General features: G+C 37.5%; 1 protein-coding gene across 1 annotated transcript in view; it reads left to right on the top strand.

Moving 5' to 3' along the window:
* LOC102189642 overlaps positions 1 to 4,601 on the top strand; it is a 247,782-nt gene extending 243,181 nt beyond the window's left edge. The window contains 1 exon segment of the mRNA XM_018038501.1: positions 4,503 to 4,601. Within this exon segment, the coding sequence (XP_017893990.1) occupies positions 4,503 to 4,601 (99 nt within the window).

Below are 19,712 nucleotides of genomic sequence, written 5' to 3'. Positions count from 1 at the left end.
ACCCAGGCAACACTGGTGCAGACTCATCAAGTCACAAATAAGCTTCCGGATCCCAGGGTATCCATTGCAATTAAGAAAGTCCTTGGAGCATTAGTTGGGGTGGAATGGGAAAAGGTTTTTTTTTTTTTTTTTTGTCATTAGAGGCAGTGTCGCCTGGTGGTCTGAGCAGAGAAGTGGGAGTCAGGAACCCAGAGATCTAACAGAGGCTCCGGGAGGCCCCGCTGAGCGGCTCCAGGCGAATTTCTCATCCTCCAGAGGACGGGCTCACCTACTTTGAATCTCCCATCTGAAGAGCTCCTTACCCAAGGCCTAGAGATACGCAGCAGGAGGCCTGATTCCTTGTCTGCAAAATGAGAATATTAATACTTGCCTAAGTAACAGATTAACCAATTAGTGGTTATTAAATGTTCTGCTGATAGAAAAAACAGCAGGAGAAGAAAGGTGAAAACAAAATCGGAACCACAATTTTATGATTAGATGGGTTTGACTTAGCTCGGGATTTTTCTCCTGCTTATGGAAGTGAGTGGCCATTGATGTGAAGAGCAGGTGTAGAGGGACTAACCCAAAACCATATGACCCTCAGCAAGAAGGCAGCAGAGGAAGGTTTATCTTGCAAGCCTGCATGAAGCTTTGAGCAGAGAAGGAGGCACCACATTCTGTCTTTGAATCAGTGATTTGCATGGCAGAACATAATACAAATAACTGAGCATTCTCAGTTGTAACTCTTCTAGTTTAATATCTTCCAGAAAAGACTATTTATTGTTTTTGGAAATTCCCATATCTGTTTGTTACAATGACTAAGTTGCTGTGTGTGTGTGTGTGTGTGCGGGGAAGACAGAGAGAAATACACAAAAATGAAGAGGAGAAATCAATAGGAAAATACTGAAAACTTGGGGTCTACAGGAATTATATAAATTGTCGAGAATTTCTCTATCCAATTTTTCCTTCTGTTGCAAGGCATTGTCCATGAGAAGGGGCAAAGCTGTTCCTGTGTTTCTCATTGTGCTCAGAGAAAATATTAAAGAAAATATTAAAATCAACTGGCTTAAAGAAAATATTAAAATTACTCCATTTTTTACAAATAGAAGAAAGTCCCATTTTCATTTCCCAAGTTTGAAAACTTTACATTTCGTGCACAACACCTGCGTGAAAAGATGCAGTAAGTTCTTGGGGCACAGCTGCTTGTAAGACATAATTGAAAATATGCATAAGAATGAACTAGTAACAGCAGTACTTATGACTGCATAAAATATTGGTAAAAATGTCAAGTACAGGATTGTCTTTTATTTTTGGTTCTCATATTCAAACTTAATAGCTGCCACTTCTATTGATTTTTAAAAAATAAGTTTTTGATACTATCTTGCTATTTCTTTTTCCTAAGAATGATTCGTTCTTGTGATAAACTGCGGAGGGACAGCACTGTACTGTATTTAAAACTTGGACCCGATTTTGAAAAACAAATTATGAAAAATCAGAATGCAAGAGCAAAGAAGAATTCAATTATCAGGCTACTATTACAATATAAGGTCACTTCTAAGACATTCTTTTATCATACTACCATGAAAAATCTTAAATAGACATATTTACTTATCATTTAAATAAAAGTTAAATATATCAGAGATTTCTCTCCTTTTGAAAATTACTTGACAAAATTATTATTTCCATATGTATCTATCAAAATAAATGATTGTATTTGTCAGTAATAATTGGGTCAGTGCAACTTGGTATGACGTGGTTTGCTTTTCACAAAACTAAGCAAGATGGTTCTCACCTCAGGCTTACTTTATTATTTATATATATAATTGGTAACCTGTAAGAGGAACAATAGCTTTGTTTATTAAAAATTAGCACATTATAATTTTAAAAGAAATGCAACAGATTTCAGACATATTTTCAGAAAATGTAGCTAATACTTCTAAAAAGGTATTGTATTATTTGTCCTATTTTTATGGGTCAAAAATATAAATGCTAATGACTAAATTAATTTTGGTAAAACTATGTTTGGTTTCTTTAGAAAATCCTAAAGAACTACTTTGATTTTACTTATTAAGGTGTGACTTTTAAAAACATTTTAGAGTTATTACAGGCCTTTTCTAAAATAACTTCACTTGTCCAATCTTATAAATAATACATTTCTCTATATTTCATTTGTACTCATAATTTGAGACAATTATTCTTTGGTAGTATCTGTTTTTTATAGACTACATTTTTTATTTGCATATAAAAAGAAAAGAATAATCACATGCATATTTTTTAAAATATTTACTTATAAAATAATTTTCAGCATCTTAGATTTCCTTTGACTCTCCAAATAATTAAACTTATGAAAGTTGTAGAAAAGATTTGTTCTATTATTTCATTTATCTATCAGGAACAATGCATATATGCATGATATATTGGAGGAGAAAATTTTTCTGGAATTCTAAGTCATAGGAAATGTTTTAAAAGGTTTATTAAGTGTAAAAAAGCAGTTTGAAAAATAAGCCTTGACATACTAACTAAAGCGTATGGTTAAATATTTAATATAAACATTATAGAGGTGAAAAATCTTTATTGCACAGTCAATAAAGAATGAATCTTTTAACTTGGGCAAAATACATTCACTTTCACTCATCTATATTTTTTCTTTACTGTATTGAAATTTAGAAACCATAACTTAAAAGGTAACCTAAATTTGAAAAAAATATTTTTATGCTTTTTATTTATTAATCATAAGTTGCTATAAATTTGGAAAAGTTGAGTTTCTTGCATTAGAAATATATTTGCTTTTAATTTTTTTCCAGTTGTATGAAGGAATAATTGGCATACATCACTGTATAATCTCAACATAAAACACTGTGGTTTGAATTACATGTATTGTGAAATGATAAACATAATAGTTTCAACATTCATCCTCTCATACAGATACAATCAAACGAAACTAACAAAATTTTCCTTGTGATGAGAACTCTTAGGATCGACTCCCTTTACAGCTTTCTTATCTATCATTCAGAAGCGCTAACTATAGTTTTATATTTTATCCCTAGTCTTTGTTTATCTTATAACTGGAAGTTTCTACCTTTTGTTTGAAACATATTTTAAACCCATGCCTCCAACAGTCAATGCTTGAGCTGAGCATTTCAGAATATGACAATACAACTAATCGGTGATTTTTATCTTGATTCCATTTGACAAGGCTGCCTACTAATGATTTCTTAAAAAGTCAAAGATAATTAACTCATGAAAAAAAGCCACAAAACCTTAAACATTATTTTTTCTTGTATTTATGTATGGAAATATCATGAAAATATTTTGATATATTTTGTAATTGTGTCAATATTATATCTACAAATGAACGATTTCTTTTAAGAATCCATAGATACTGAAGTATTAGATTTTCCTTTTCAGTTTATGGAACAAATTCTTCTATAATGACCTGTAACAATTATTGAAGGATAATATGATTAAGCAAAGTAAAAATCGGTTGTCAGTTATTTTTACAAATTTGTATCCTATAAATTATTATAACCCATTTGTATTTAATAAAACATTGAGATAAAATCATATAAGTTTATTTTATGTGCAGAATCATATATAGTGTGCTGAATGACACACACAGGCATGAAACAGTAACAGTGGCTTATTTTCTGAAGCAATCTTGACACTAATGCTAAATTACAACTCAGAAACATCTAGCATTTTTACCTTTATGAGAAAAGGCTTTTTACATATTTAACATAATTCCAGGGAAAATAAACTGGAATTATGTATAAAGATACATGCACTGTAACCAAAGGGCATTTATATTCCCCTGTAGAATACTTACGATGATTTTATTGCCATTTTGTGTCATTTTCTAAAGGATATAAAATACAGTCAGTAAACAAACTAGACTTTGGATTTAAGATGACAGCTGCTACTTCAGAAGCAATATTCAGATATTTAATCTTAAGCACATTGAATGTTCTTTATTTTTACAACCAAGTAAAGTATATTTTCGCAAAAATGAAAAGACGGTGTGCTTTGAGTTATACTTTTCACAGGGGTGGGGATCAACATAACCACCACTACTGACACCCCATCTTCACTCAATCCTGGAAAATAAATCCGAATGTCAGCCCTTATTTAACTGTTTTAGGAAATTAACATCCATGCTCTACTTTTTCAAAAAGCAAACTTCCTTTCTCTTAAATAACGTTGATTCAATCTATTATTGACTCTGAGTGGCATATTGCTTCCAGTTCTATTTTTTCGTTGCTGTTGTTTCTATTTTTTTCTAGTTCTATTTTTGAAATCTACAATTGTAACCTAATGTTGAGACTCTTTACCCGTAGTTCAGGGTACAGCTATCTGAATCTTGTTGGAGAAAATTTCCTCTCACTGTAGAGCCATAAAGAGTTCAGTGGCCCACCAATATTGCTAGTGAGTTAGTGCTATGCACACATACGTCCTGTGTAGAGCTTAGCAAATTGAAACCAAATCTGTCTGAATGTTACATCTACTTTATTATTGCTCTTCCTCAGCCCCCTTACCATCTTTATAATGACCACGCACTAAAGGTTGATCAGCATGTGTTTTTGGGAGCTGAGTACAACCCCTTCTACCAGTCAGATGGCAAATAAAGTCAACTCTATTCTTCTAAGCAGATACTCAGTGTATATCCACCCTTATTAGTAGTCAATTCGCTATCTCTTTCTTAAGGCCTGTTTATCACAATTTCTAAGAAATCTAGGGGCTTCTTTATACCAAAGAGGGACAGTCCTGCTTCAAGCACAAGACGCAAGGAACTCACATGTGCTGTCCCCATGGCCACGGGTGTTTCTACTGACCACCAGCTCCATACATCCACATGGCCTGAACTCTCCTTGTCTTTCTCTGCAGAAATTCTTTGCTGGTCACACTGCCTGGCGATGCCCAAACTTGCGCTCTGTTCGTTCACAATCATACGTGTATGACACTGCGCTTGTGGGGGCCTGAGCAGCTAGACAAAACCATGGTGGCTTCAGCCTCAGTCACATAATGTGCCAGGTCTAGTTTCCCCGCCCCCCAAAAAAGTTGATTGTACGCGTTTTTGCCATTTTTAAAATTGCTTTTATGAATGGGTAACATTTGGAGTTTCTTGGGGCATTTTCATGGATATTCTTTATTATTTCTTTAGGCTAGATTCTGACAGTGGAATTACTAGGCCAAAGAATCTGAGACTTTAAGAGGATATATACTTACGAACATATTTCTTATACACATAAATACAATATATATCTCCAAATTGCCCTCCAGAAAAAGCAGGCCAATAGAAAGCCACCACTGCAGTGGATATGAAGTTTGCCCAACATTTTGATAATCTCTCTGGCTATAGCTCCACAAACTGTGCTCTCTGTAACTTAAAGAGATAGTGATATGTTTGAACTGTGAGACCACATGGACAGCATAGTTTACTGTGACTTTCTGCCTTTGAAAAATGCTGTACGACCAGTTTTTTTTTTTTTTCAAAGCACAGCACATTTAAAAGCAAGCTCACCATGAGATCTTAGCTGTTTGCAATATTTATTTTCTAGCAGTGTTTCTTCCCAGTAATCAATGAAACTCATAAAATAAGTATGATTGTGATATTATTAGCTTATTTTTCTAGCACAAATCATTTGAAATGTGACCCTAAACAAATACAGTAATTGGAAAGTGAATAGTCTTACACAACAATTAACTGAGGAGTGACAACAGATAACTTTCTTTACTGACTATAATTAAGGATATATTATATTTTTATCCCCTCTTTCCCAAACCTATCAGGGCAAAGTATTATTTATTAATCTGATGTCTATTCACATAGACATGCAGATCATTTTCTACAAGTACATTTTTGATATATTATGGTGGCAGTTGTGATGAGGATGAGGGGAATAGTTTAAAGTTTAGAAGCAAGTTTAAAAAACCAGTAGAACACAGAAAGCTGCGTGCTCTTGGAGCAAATAAAACCACGCCTGGTGCCATGACCCTCCTTGCCCACACCCTATGGACATTTTAGGAATCCCTGTTAATTAAGACATAGTACTGAGTTAAAAAAAAATCCAATAATTTATGTCCTAGAGGATAAAGTAGTGATTGAAGTTCTTACTCTTGAATTAAACTCTCAATAACAAAGAAAGATTGTGAAGAGCAGGAAACTTAGGAGAAAGGGAACTTGTCATTTTGAAACTTCTCATTCGGGTGACTGTCATCCCACTTGGTATGAGGAATGTGTATTTCAGAAATTCCAAGAACTACTGGCATGATCCATCATACGAGGATCTAAAAGGGAAGATATCGCAAGATGATGGACCAAGCTCAGATGGTGACTCTGAGTTGAACTTTTAGAGAGTCTTGATAAGAAAGAAGATGAAATAAATGCTGGTGTGGTACAGCATGTTTCCCGATAAATTTAGATTAAAAAAAGAAAGTGGACCTGGAAGAGAAAAGAAAGGGATATAGTGAAGAATTTAAAAAGAGAGAGATGGTTAAGAAGGGACAGAGAATGGAAGAGAATTCTTTGGTGGTCCAGTGGTTAGGATTTGGCTGTGGTACTGCTGGGACTTGGGTTCAATCCCTGGTCTGGGAACTAAGATCCCACAAGTCTCAAAGCAGCCCTGGCTCCCCTTCTAATAAAAAGAAGAATGACAGGAAAGTGATGATGGAGAACAATTTTAGGGAACAGTGGGTGGGGGGCACTCTAAGAAAACCGGACGAGAGAGACTCAGCAAGAGAAGAAACAAAGGTGTCCAGATTTCCTCAACATTATTTAGCTGTAGATGTCAAAGTTCTCATCTATTTCTGCTTAATCACAAAAGGCTTTTGGTCTACCCCACATGAGAATCACAATGGATGTTCTCTTCTGTATCCAGGGACATGCATTCAGTTTGCCAGTGTTGACAGAGAGGGGGTCCCTGCCTTTCTCATTAGGGTGGCCTTCAGTTCAAAAGGCCATAAGTTCTGGGGAAAACAGTCCTTCAGCAGAATTCTTGGAAATGTTACATAAGTTCAAGATGTAGGGAAGACAGATGAAGTCAGTGAAATTGATGATTATTATAAACAGCCCAGAAATAAACCCAAACTGTGTGTGACAAGTGAAACGGGATGTTGGCATGGCCGCTAGTTGTGCTCAAAGATAATTAGTCTTGTGTTTACAGAAAGCTTCTCCGGGGACAATGAGTTCCTACCCAAAGGAATGTTGTCCATGTTTTCCCCTGATATTTTTGTCTTCTCTCCATTTCATCACACAACAATTATTAAAAGCAAAAAAGAAAACCCCAGCCTTGCCCTTTGTTTTGACCATTTTGGTTTCTGTAGGATTAGGATAATTCACTTTTCACGTGTGTTTAGATTGCTGATTATAACCCTGTGTTCTGTGTTACTAAATACTATACAAATGCTTATTTGTTTATATTTTTGGTGCATTATAAAATTATTGTCAAAGTCAGAGGCAAATGGAACCAAATCAAACCTAAATTGAAGGCTCCTGTCAAAATGTGGAATTAAGTTAACAAAAATGGCATTTCCAAGCTGTTTTTATCCCCCTTCAGGGAAAAAATTGGGGGAAAAAATATCACAGCTTTTGTTCACTCTCCCTAAACATTTCTTTGAAACATGATAAATTAACATGTGCCATCTTGTCACCACTTTTCAGGTATTTGGTGATATCGGTGGTTTAACGATTATCCCCAGAGAACTGGTCACAGCTATTCAAAAGCATCTAAGTGAAATAGACAGCACGCTGGGAGACTCCCCGGATATTAAATCAAGAGAAATGAAAAAAAATTCTTTAGAATGAAAAAGGTATTTACCCGTGATTAAATATTTGCTCACTGCTGTACGCCAGTGCCTCAACTAAGTGTGTTCCTGTTGTTTGCTTAAAGCTCCGCAGTGGTGCCCAAGTCATTGTGAGAAGACTACGTTCAGCTTCCTTTCCAATCTACTGCCTGATAATATGCAGTTTACTGAAAGTCAGTAATTGGTGTTGGGAACAAAAGCTCAACTTCATGATCATCCCAAACGTATTTTCAGAAGCACAGAATCCTGCCAATCTTCATCAGCTTAGAAAGAGCTACTTGGCTACTGTAGAGTTTGAAGAGGGATAGGATATCATATTCCACGCTGTTCTATGGAAGTGTGTTCTTTCACGGAGGGAATAAGTGGGATGCCTAGAAGAGGATACAGTGAAAGTGAAAGTGAAGTCGCTCAGTCGTGTCCGACTCTTTGCGACCCGTGGACTCTAGCCCACCAAGCTCCTCCGTCCATGGGATTCTCCAGGCAAGAATACTGGAGTGGGTTGCCATTTCCTTCTCCAAGAAGAGGATATAACCAAGTCTAAATAAATCCCCTTTGTCCTTCACTTAGCATAAAATTTTCACTTTTTTTCCCTAGAAGAAGCTTCAAGGGGGAAAAAAAAAGGAAAAATTACATAACAAACAAACAAACAAAAAACCAAGTCACTTAAATGAGTTGTTTTGCAGAACCTGTATCTTGTATTCCACGATACCAGCAAACATCCCCAAACTGGCTGCTTCAGATATTGGCTCCTTACTTTTCCCCCCTAAGGTCTCCCAGCTCTTTCTAAGAGGATCAAAGTAGCAAAGCCCTCTTGCCAGTCTTTATATTATTCCTTTTTCTCTTCACTCCCTTGCTTTTCTCTTTTCAGCTGGAGGTTTGGAATAAGATTTAGGATCACAAATGGACAATGAACTATCAGAGAGTGGATGGGTTATAGAAAATCCTGCATGTTTAAAAATCTCTTATCCTTTCTAGAGAGCAATAATGCAGACGACACCTAGGTCCTCTGATCTTTCTCTGTGTTTCTGTTTTATTAGTTGGAGTATAGTTCTTCACAATGTTGTGTTAGTTTCTACTGTACAACAAAGTGAATCAGCTGTATATGTGTGTGTGTGTGTGTGTGTGTGTGTGTGTGTAGCCCCTCCCTCTTGGACCTCCCTCCCATGACCCTCCCCCCTCTCACCCCTCTAGGTCACCACAGAGCCCTGACCTGAGTTCCTGGTGCCACACAGCAAGTTTCCATGAGCTATCTGTTTTACACTTGGTAGTGTAAATATGTAAATCCCCGTCTCGCAATTCATCCCACTCCCCTCTTCCCCCGACCTGTGTCCACACACCTGCTCTCAGCATCTGTGTCTCTAATTCCTGCCCTGCAAATAGGTTCATCTCTACTATTTCTCTTGATTACACATACATGTGTTAATACACAATATTTATTTTTCTCCTTCTGACTTCATTTTGGATTAACGGACTCTAGGTCCACCCGCACCTCTGCAAATGACCCAGTTTTGTTCCTTCTCATGGCTGAGTGATGTTCCACTGTCTATATGTAATACATCTTCTTTACACAGTTAACTGTCAGTGGGCATCTGGGTTGCCTCCATGTCCTAGCTTTTGTAAATAGTGATGCCTTTTTCAGGAAGTGTGAGCAGATGTTTTGAGAGTCACCTCTCTCAAACAGAAAACAGAGCATATTAGAGACGTCAAGTTTCATACCTATAATTGGGGAACATGAACACATCTGATCCTGGTGATTTTTCAACGCCATCTTTGATTATTGTCTAGCTATGAGCATATCTTCAACCTTACATAAGGCATTTGCATTAAGGATTATACTAGATGTTCCCTCTATTGGCAGAAATTAGCATATGCACATACTGACTATGTTTTTCATCCTATAATTGAGGCAGATCAACATATGATAATGCCTCTTTCAATGTGAATATCAGTGTCTATGACTTCTTGACTTCCTTACCTCCACCCCTGCTTGTAGCTGTGGTCACCAGCTGCTTACTTCCACTTTTACTTAGTAGCTTTCTCTTCTAATGATATGCTTAATTTTCCCCACTAAAGCATGAATTACCAGTGTGGAGAATCTTCCAAATGTATCTTCCTATTAACAGAACTTAGAACAATTCTTGGCCCTATGCAGGGCCCCAGTAAATATTTGCTCTTGGGAAGATGGTGTGAAGGAGAAATTGGTTGGGGGGGGTGATTAGGGCCAGATCTTTACTATGTTATCATTTATACTATAACTAAGAAGCCCCCCTGGGCCTGAAAGAGTGCAGCCAGGTGTAGTAAGTTCTGTGATGGACCTGTATCAATACAAAATATACTGAGAAGAAATAAATGTATACATGTAAGCAGATTTCTGCATCTTCAACTGTATTTGATTCAAATATTAACATTCAGAAAACGAAGATCATGGCATCCGGTCCCATCACTTCGTGGGAAATAGATGAGGAAACAGTGGAAACAGTGGCTGACTTTAGTTTTGGGGGTTCCAAAATCACTGCAGATGGTGATTGCAGCCATGAAATTAAAAGACTCTTACTCCTTGGAAGAAAAGTTATGAGCAACCTAGATAGTATATTCAAAAGCAGAGACATTACGTTGCTGACTAAGGTCCATCTAGTCAAGGCTATGGTTTTTCCTGTGGTCATGTATGGATGTGAGAGTTGGACTGTGAAGAAAGCTGAGCACCAAAGAATTGATGCTTTTGCACTGTGGTGTTGGAGAAGACTCTTGAGAGTCCCTTGGACTGCTGGACTGCAAGGAGATCCAACCAGTCCATTCTGAAGGAGATCAACCCTGGGATTTCTTTGGAAGGAATGATGCTAAAGCTGAAACTCCAGTACTTTGGCCACCTCTTGCGAAGATTTGACTCATTGGAAAAGACTCTGATGCTGGGAGGGATTGGGGGCAGGAGGAGAAGGGGACGACAGAGGATGAGATGGCTGGATGGCATCACTGACTCGATGGATGTGAGTCTGAGTGAACTCTGGGAGATGGTGATGAACAGGGAGGCCTGGTGTGCTATGATTCATGGGGTTGCAAAGAGTCGGACACGACTGAGCGACTGAACAGAACTGAACTGAACTGATTAAGACAAGTAGATAAAACAGATGTAGTTGAACAAGTGATAGGTAATTTTTTTTTTCACTGAACCATCATTTGCTTAACTGAATTAATAAAAGTACCTGTGGCACAGTGGTAAAGAATCTGCTTGCCAAAGCAAGAGACTAAAGAGACTTGGGTTTGATCCCTGAGTCAGGAAGATCCCCTGGAATAGGAAGTGGTAACCCATTCCAGTATTCTTGCCTGGAAAATTCCATGGACGGTGGAGTCTGATGGGCTACAGTCCGTGGGTTGCAAAGAGTTGGACATGACTGAGCGTGCATATATTTATTTTATAGGTCTGTCACTGTTTTTGGCCGCACTCCACGGCATGCAGGATCTTAGTTCCTGGACCTAGGATCGAACCCGTGACTCCCTGCAGTGGAAGCTTGGAGTCCTAACCACTGGACCATCAGGGAATTCCCATTACTTTTACTATTTATATTTTTTCTCACTAAGATGTAAGCTCTCTGCTTTAATTAGTGGTACCCTCTAAAGTCCTCAGCACAGTTCTTTGAACTACTAAGTGCTTAGTCAATTTTCACTGGATGAAAGTGTAAACTGATAAGCCAAGTTTCACTTCACTTTATATTGAAGTGTTGTACAACGCTGAATTGAATGAACATTGCAGAGATCAGTACTCAGCTGATAACTTTTCTTTTCTTGTGTTTCCTTTAGGAATTGGTGGTCTCAATGAAAGGATAGGTATAAATAAGAAAAATAATCTTTTCTTGCTCCTGAAGGATGCTCGTGGCCACAGCGTATTTCCTAATCCAAAAAGTCTAATACAACATTACTGTAAAGCAGAAGTTATTCAGTATTTTAAAGTCAAGTGTTTTGTTGTTCGAGTTGTTTGATAACTATTTTCCTTGCCATTGAACTGATCTTACTGAGCATAAAGTGTTATATAATAGCTTCAACATATGAGTTAATATAGCACTTTCATTAACATTTTGTGTGTATGTGTGGTGGGTAGAGATTAACTACCATGTTTTTTCAAGGATTCTTTCTTGTTGAAAAGGCCCACTCTAATGTTCATGGGCTCATGCTATAACTTAGTTCAACAATGAAATAAGATTTGGGTACTTGTCTTATCTCTGAAGTGAATACCCCATTTGCATTGGAATTGAAACAACCTATTTAATTTAGATTTTTTTGGATGTACACACATGGTTAGTTTCTTAGTAGAAAAATAAGTGAAGGGAAAAAAAGGACCTTTTTATTCTTCTAATCAATTCCTCTCATTCCTATGGCCTTTTATGAACTCCAAACATGGGTAAGGAGAGAAAGGAGAGGCCTTTGTTAATAGATGCTCTATAAGAACAAGAGTTCTAACATGAGCATCTTTAGGATAATGTTCTCTTTGCAGTGTACACATATTTATACACTATGCAAAGTGTTACTTCAAAATTCAAGATAGGTTTCTAGGGGACTATGTATCTATCAATTCAGCTATTTTTCTCAGTAAATTGAGGACAATTACAGTGCTAATAATTATTTTTCAGGAATCTCCTAGTAAAATAAGCTTTGCTTTGTCTATAAACTCATGCATGTTTCTTCCAGTTATTTCATTGATAACTTCTTTTCTAAATTGCAGTTACTCACCAACTTGTGTCATTCACATTGATATGTTTCCTCACATAAAGCTAATATGCAATATAGACTATAGTTATAATTGAAAACAGTAAATAAAAAATACTTTTAATACCAGTACCCATTGTGTTCTTATTGCTCAAATAGATTATTCACTTGAAATTAAATTCTATTAAGGAATAAAAATATAAATAAGAAGGAATTAAACATTTAAATGCTTGCTGTAAATTTAAAAGTGAGAGCTGTTCAGTTTTCCTTATATTAAGCTCAGTGACAAGAGATAGATTACACTAAGTGTCAGTTAAGCAAGTAGATGAAAAATGAGTGATTTTCATCCTTCAGTTAAATATGGTGCTAAGTGGTATGTGCTGGCATTAAAAGCAAATTACTTATCACTTCAACAATCACAGCATGAGAGCATTCTATTGAAAGCTGCATTTCCAGTCTTTCTTGGTCCTCAGTTTTATTAAATAAATCAACTGATAATGGTTGGATAAGCAGAGGAAAAAGCCTGGATGGCATTCTGACATTTCCATTTTGTAAGCGCCTTTTTGAGATATCTCTAAAATGGTCTTTTTTAGTCACCAAGAATTCACAGTCACAACTACATACAAACCCAACCACACACACCCACACCCGCACCCACACCTCACACACACTATATAATCACTCTAAACTCTAGTCTTGTCCAACTCTTTGCGACCCATGTATAGTCCATGGAATTCTCCAGGCCAGAATCCTGGAGTGGGTAGCCTTTCCCTTCTCCAGGGGATCTTCCCAACCCAGGGACTGAACCCAGGTCTCCCGCATTGCAGGTGGATTCTTTACCAGCTGAGCCACAAAAGAAACCGCCCCCCCCACACACACACACTATATTTATATATAATGTTATCTGGTCCCCTTACTATGTGAAGCACAAATTCCTTCTACATCACTTCCAGTTGGCCATCTTGCTTAATCTTAGACACTTCTAAGCACAGGAAAGTCACCACTGCAAGTGAGAACTCCCATTACTACCTCTACAAGGAATTCCTTCCAGTAGCTTGAACATAGTAGTTAGCGGATTTGAGATCCTTGTGAGGATCTGCCAACTGTAACAGCTCAGAGCCTTGGCAGATGATATGTCTTAACTTAACTGTAGTTGACTGAGTGAAATCAAGTAAGCCTCATCTTTTTAAAAATGTTGGAGAGGGTGTGGAGAAAAGGGAATCCTTTTACACTGTTGGTGGGAATGCAAACTAGTACAGCCACAATGGAGAACAGTGGAGATTCCTTAAAAAACTGGAAATAGAACTGCCTTATGACCCAGCAATCCCACTGCTGGGCATACACACTGAGGAAACCAGAATTGAAAGAGACACGTGTACCCCAACGTTCATCGCAGCACTGTTTATAATAGCCAGGACATGGAAGCAACCTAGACGTCTATCAGCAGATGAATGGATAAGAAAGCTGTGGTACATATATACAATGGAGTATTACTCAGCCAGTAAAAAGAATACATTTGAATCAGTTCTAGTGAGGTGGATGAAACTGGAGCCTATTATACAGAGTGAAGTAAGGCAGAAATAAAAACACCAAAACAGTATACTAACACATATATATGGAATTTAGAAAGATGGTAACGATAACCCTGTATGCAAGAGAGCAAAAGAGACGCAGATGTATAGAACAGTCTTTTGGACTCAGTGGGAGAGGGCGAGGGTGGGATGATTTGGGAGAATGACATTGAAACATGTATAATATCATATGAGAAATGAATCACCAATCCAGGTTTGATGCAGGATACAGGATGCTTGGGGCTGGTGCACTGGGATGACCCAGAGGGATGGTATTGGAGGGAGGAGAGAGGGGGGTTCAGGATGGGGAACACGTGTACACCTGTGGAAGATTCATGTTGATGTATGGCAAAATCAATATAATATTGTAAAGTAATTAGCTTCCAATTAAAATAAATAAATTTATAATTAAAAATAAATAAAATGTGTAAATTATTTTATTTTGAATACAGTGCATTTACACATATTTTCCTTTTTGTGCTGAGGAGCAGTTCGGGATGGGGGTATGGATGTACTAAAGAGTGAGGAAGGCAACCCTGTGTACTCCCTTCAGGGATCCATGAAATATTTCACTATCTCATGCAGACAGTTAGTGTACCAAAGTTGGAAGTTGTTTAGTTTGCTTTAGTATATATTTTGGCATATAACAATTCTTCATTTTTTGTAGCTTAATCTGTAAATCTTATTTGTTGTCTTAAAACGTGGTATATTAAATTGTATATCATTTCTCATATTTTGAAATGCCACTTTGATTATGTAATAAGCACATACAATTACATTGTTTTCCTAGAAAGTGTTGTTGTTGCACTGATTTATTGCATATTTTCACATTAGTATCAGACTCTGCTAATTAAAGTAGCTCATAGGTCTATGTTAATCAGGGACATCCTATGATTAAATTGCACACTGCTAAGAAAGACTTATGGGCAATATGGGCAGAATGAGAATTTAGAGAAGAGAATGCAAATGAAAAGGACACAACCTATGTAGGGGATATTTAGAGACTATATAAAGGTTTTTTTAGTATATTTGGAATTTTTCATAATAATAATAAATTAGGATGAGCAATGAGGCACACTAGAAAGAGGTAATACCAGATATGATATTAAGTGTGAAAATAGCTCTACTTGATAGAGAAGCTACAAACACCAATATAAATTATTCTATGTTTAAAATGGATAACTAATAAGGACCTCTTGTATAGTGCATGGGACTCTGCTCAGTGTTATGTGCCAGCCTGAGTGGAGGATTATTTGGGAGATAATATGTGTACATATGGCTGAGTCCTTTCGCTGTTCACCCGAAATCAACACAACACTGTTAATCCGCTTTCAGTTCAGTTCAGTTCAGTTGCTCAGTCGTGTCCGACTCTTTGCGACTCCATGAACTGCAGCACGCCAGGCCTCCCCGTCCATCACCAACTCCCGGAGTTCACTCAAATTCACGTCCATTGAGTCGGTGATGCCAACCAGCCATCTTATCCTCTGTTGTCCCCTTCTACTCCTGCCCCTAGCCCCTCCCAGCATCAGAGTCTTTTCCAATGAGTCAACTCTTCGCATCAGGTGGCCAAAGTACTGGAGTTTCAGCTTTACCATCAGTCCTTCCAAAGAACACCCAGGGCTGATCTCCTTTAGAATGGACTGGTTGGATCTCCTTGCAGTCCAAGGGACTCTCAAGAGTCTTCTCCAACATCACAGTTTAAAAGCATCAATTCTTCGGTGCTCAGCTTTCTTCACAGTCCAACTCTCACATCCGTACATGACCACAGGAAGAACCATAGCCTTGACTAGACGGACCTTAGTCGGCAAAGTAATGTCTCTGCTTTTGAATATGCTCTCTAGGTTGGTCATAACTCTCCTTCCAAGGAGTAAGCGTCTTTTAATTTCATGGCTGCAGTCACCATCTGCAGTGATTTTGGAGCCCAAAAAAATAAAGTCTGACACTGTTTCCACTGTTTCCACGTCTATTTCCCATGAAGTGGACCAGATGCCATGATCTTCGTTTTCTGAATGTTGAGCTTTAAGCCAACTTTTTCACTCTCCTCTTTGACTTTCATCAAGAGGATTTTTAGTTCCTCTTCACTTTCTGCCATAAGGGTGGTGTCATCTGCATATCTGAGGTTATTGATATTTCTCCCAGCAATCTTGATTCCAGCTTGTGCTTCTTCCAGTCCAGCGTTTCTCATGATGTACTCTGCATAGAAGTTAAACAAGCAGGGTAACAATATACAGCCTTGACGTACTCCTTTTCCTATTTGGAACCAGTCTGTTGTTCCATGTCCAGTTCTAACTGTTGCTTCCTGACCTGCATACAGATTTCTCAAGAGGCAGGTCAGGTGGTCTGGTATTCCCATCTCTTTCAGAATTTTCCGCAGTTTATTGTGATCCACACAGTCAGAAAGTTAGGCATAGTCCATAAAGCAGAAATAGATGTTTTTCTGGAACTCTCTTGCTTTTTCCATGATCCAGCAGATGTTGGTAATTTGATCTTTGGTTCCTCTGCCTTTTCTAAAACCAGCTTGAACATCTGGAAGTTCATGATTCACATATTGCTGAAGCCTGGCTTGGAGAATTTTAAGCATTACTTTACTAGCGTGTGAGATGAGTGCAATTGTGCAGTAGTTTGAGCATTCTTTGGCATTGTCCTTCTTGGGATTGGAACAAAAACAGCAAATGTAAAGTTTGGGGAAATGTCCATAAATTATTAAGTACTCCCTACATCCAATATATACTCATGGAGCAGGGACAGAACAGTAGATATTTTGATTAAAAAAAAAGATGTGTTTTAAAAATTGTGAATCACTATATTGTTGCACACCTGAAGCTTATACAATATTGTAAATCAACTATATCTAAATTAAAAGGAAAAAAGACAGGAGCAATCACTGATCCAGGGGGATTCTGAGACCCCACAGGCAGTTAGGAAAGTCTGCTCCTTTGGTTGTAGGAAATATAGTGATCAGCCTTCAGTTCTGCCGTGGGAGGTAGGCTCCCCCAGCCTGCTCTTCCCCCTGACTCTTGGCTGTCTTCTGAGAGTCCTGCCTCTGATATTATTCTCTTTAGTTGTTTCTCAAGTGACCTTTAGAGATTATGACCTTCTTGAAGTCTAAGCAGCTTTATCAAACTGCTTCCTGATCCTTGGTGCCTCAAGGTTATTTAAAGTCTAAGACAATCACAGTTTTTTGTTTTGTTTTTTTTTTTTAAATTTTTGTTTAGGTTAGTGCTCTTTTTGGCAGTACAACAGTCTCAGAAACTTAGGCAGCTTTTTTTTTATTTTTTTGATTCCAGTCAGGTTCATCAATGATCACTCTTAACAGGTTCTTTTTGAGACATGACTTAATTGCAAATGCTCTGAGTTTATTAAGCACTGGTGGAAAAGCTTTATCTTTTTCCTGAGCCACTTTTTGTTAAATTAATTGCAAACGCTCATAATCTATCCAGACATAGTCACAGTGGGATGAGGGGATTACTGTTGATTTTACCCTTGTCAAAAGACTTTCTTTGTGCAAAGGTGTTCTCAAGTTTACTTTGTGCTGATAGGTGATATAAAGCAGTTACCTCTTCTCACCCTAAAAATCTCCAAACTCTTCCACTCCCTTCATCCCCTTTCATTTCTGTTCTCTAAACAGCAAATTCTTTTTAAACTCATATCTTTTCATAGAACATTGTCTGATGCAGCCAGCAGTCTCCAGCACATGCTACTAATGTTTTATTTATTTATTTTTACATCTTCCCAGATCCTAGAATATAAGTTCATTAGAGATACTGCAACTTCCAAGTTATTGCTGGAAATGATTGCTAGTTTAACAAAGAAGGGTTATTTCTTGTACCTGCTGTACATCTATCACAGGTCCCTTTGGCATCATTCTCACTCTGTGCCCAGGCTGATCAAGGAATCACCCTCTAGAACACTGCTGGTTGTCATAGCCAAAGAAAAAGAATATTAAGTAGCATGATCGGCTCTTCAAGCTTGCAGTAAGATGGGAGCCATGTCCCTGCCACCCACAGGATCAAAGCAAGCAACATTCACTAAATGATGGAGATGCTACCACAGGGGCTGATTCAGATATAAAGAATTATACTGACTCTTATGGTTCCTCTTGGCTCTATATCAACCTTTCAGTACCTCTGTCGAATATACTTTGAAAATCAACCCAGAATCTGGCTCATCATCAGCTAATTCTCTACCACCACCCCAGTTTGAGCACTATGATTGCTCTCTTGGATTTCTGCAGTCGTCTCCTGCTGGCTTCCCTGCCTTTACCCTCACTGCACTTGGATCCATTCTCAGTGTGCTAACTAATTTGTTGTTGTTGTTGTTGTTGTTGTTTAATTGCTCAGTCATGTCCACCTGTTTTCTGACCCCTTGGACTGTAGCCTACCAGGTTCCTCTCTCTATAGGATTTCCCAGGTAAGAGTACTGAAGTGAGTTGCCATTTCCTCTTCCAGGGGCTCTTCCCAGCCCAGGGATCAAGCCCACATCTCCTATGATCCTTTAAAAACAAGTCAGATCATGTGACTCCCTTGCTCAAACTCCCCATTTGAGCAGAGTTCTCAGGATGATCTCAAGTCATCACTTCCTTGTCTCAATCATACATATTCTCACCTGTATTCATCATGTTCTGTCATTCTGATTGTTTTTTATTTCTTAGAAAATACCTGTTTTTTCAGTCTGGAAGGTCATTCCAGGCTTTCTGTTAAATCTGGTATCTACGCTGTTAAATTCCTCCAGAGGTCCGTGTGATTAACTCTTTTGCCTCTTTCTAGTCTTTGCTCACAAAACACTTTCATAATGGAAGCAAAGCATTACCACTCTACTATAAAATTGCCTCTCACAATTGTCAACTTGAAAGCCTTCTAGATCTGATGATATTTTCTCCTTAGTCTGATATCCCCCAAATCTTGTACCATTTATTATGAAGGGCAACCACGAAAAAGAAGCTTTTAAAAGGGTTTGCTCACAAGAATTCTCTTTAGGAGAAAATTTTATATCAGCTGCTGGGGGAAATGCGTGCAGGTGAGTATGAGAAAAACAGAACAACAACAAAAAAAAGCAAAACCCAACTTCATTATGAGTCATGAGGCAAGCTTTTAACAAATAATCTTGGAAGGAATCCTTAAATACTTTTATTTAAGAGAGCATGGGTGGTTCTTGGAAATTAGCAGTGAGTGTAATTATGACAAACTTCCAGGTACCCGCTAATATAGATAACATGAACAATGCAACATATCAGGATAATTTACACAGAAGGATGTTACTGTTTTACAATGTCAACTTAAAACATGTTTTCCTGTGCTCATGGCACACTAATAAAAATACATTATATAATCAGATTACTCTGCAAAGAAGAAAAATAACTACTAAATCAATCAAAACAGAAGTTGTGCAGTACATATTCAGATAATAATACAAATGTTTTTAAATTATGCAAGTTTATATTAAAAGGATATATGCTGAAGAAATTTTTAAGTTACTTGTGGGCCAAAGAGAAAATAAAAATTGCAACCTTAAGTTATTAAGAAGTTAATGATAATGACACAATTAGAACATTATTTATGAAAACATATCAGATATGGCCAAGGCTATTTTCAGAAAAAAAAATACTTTTAACATTTAAACAAATTGAGAAGCTAGAAAAAAATATGAAAAATAATAGATTTTCCA

Source organism: Capra hircus, chromosome 23 (genome assembly GCF_001704415.2).
Source record: "Capra hircus breed San Clemente chromosome 23, ASM170441v1, whole genome shotgun sequence".
NCBI lineage: Eukaryota > Metazoa > Chordata > Mammalia > Artiodactyla > Bovidae > Capra > Capra hircus.
This window is presented reverse-complemented; position numbering and strand designations above follow the sequence as displayed.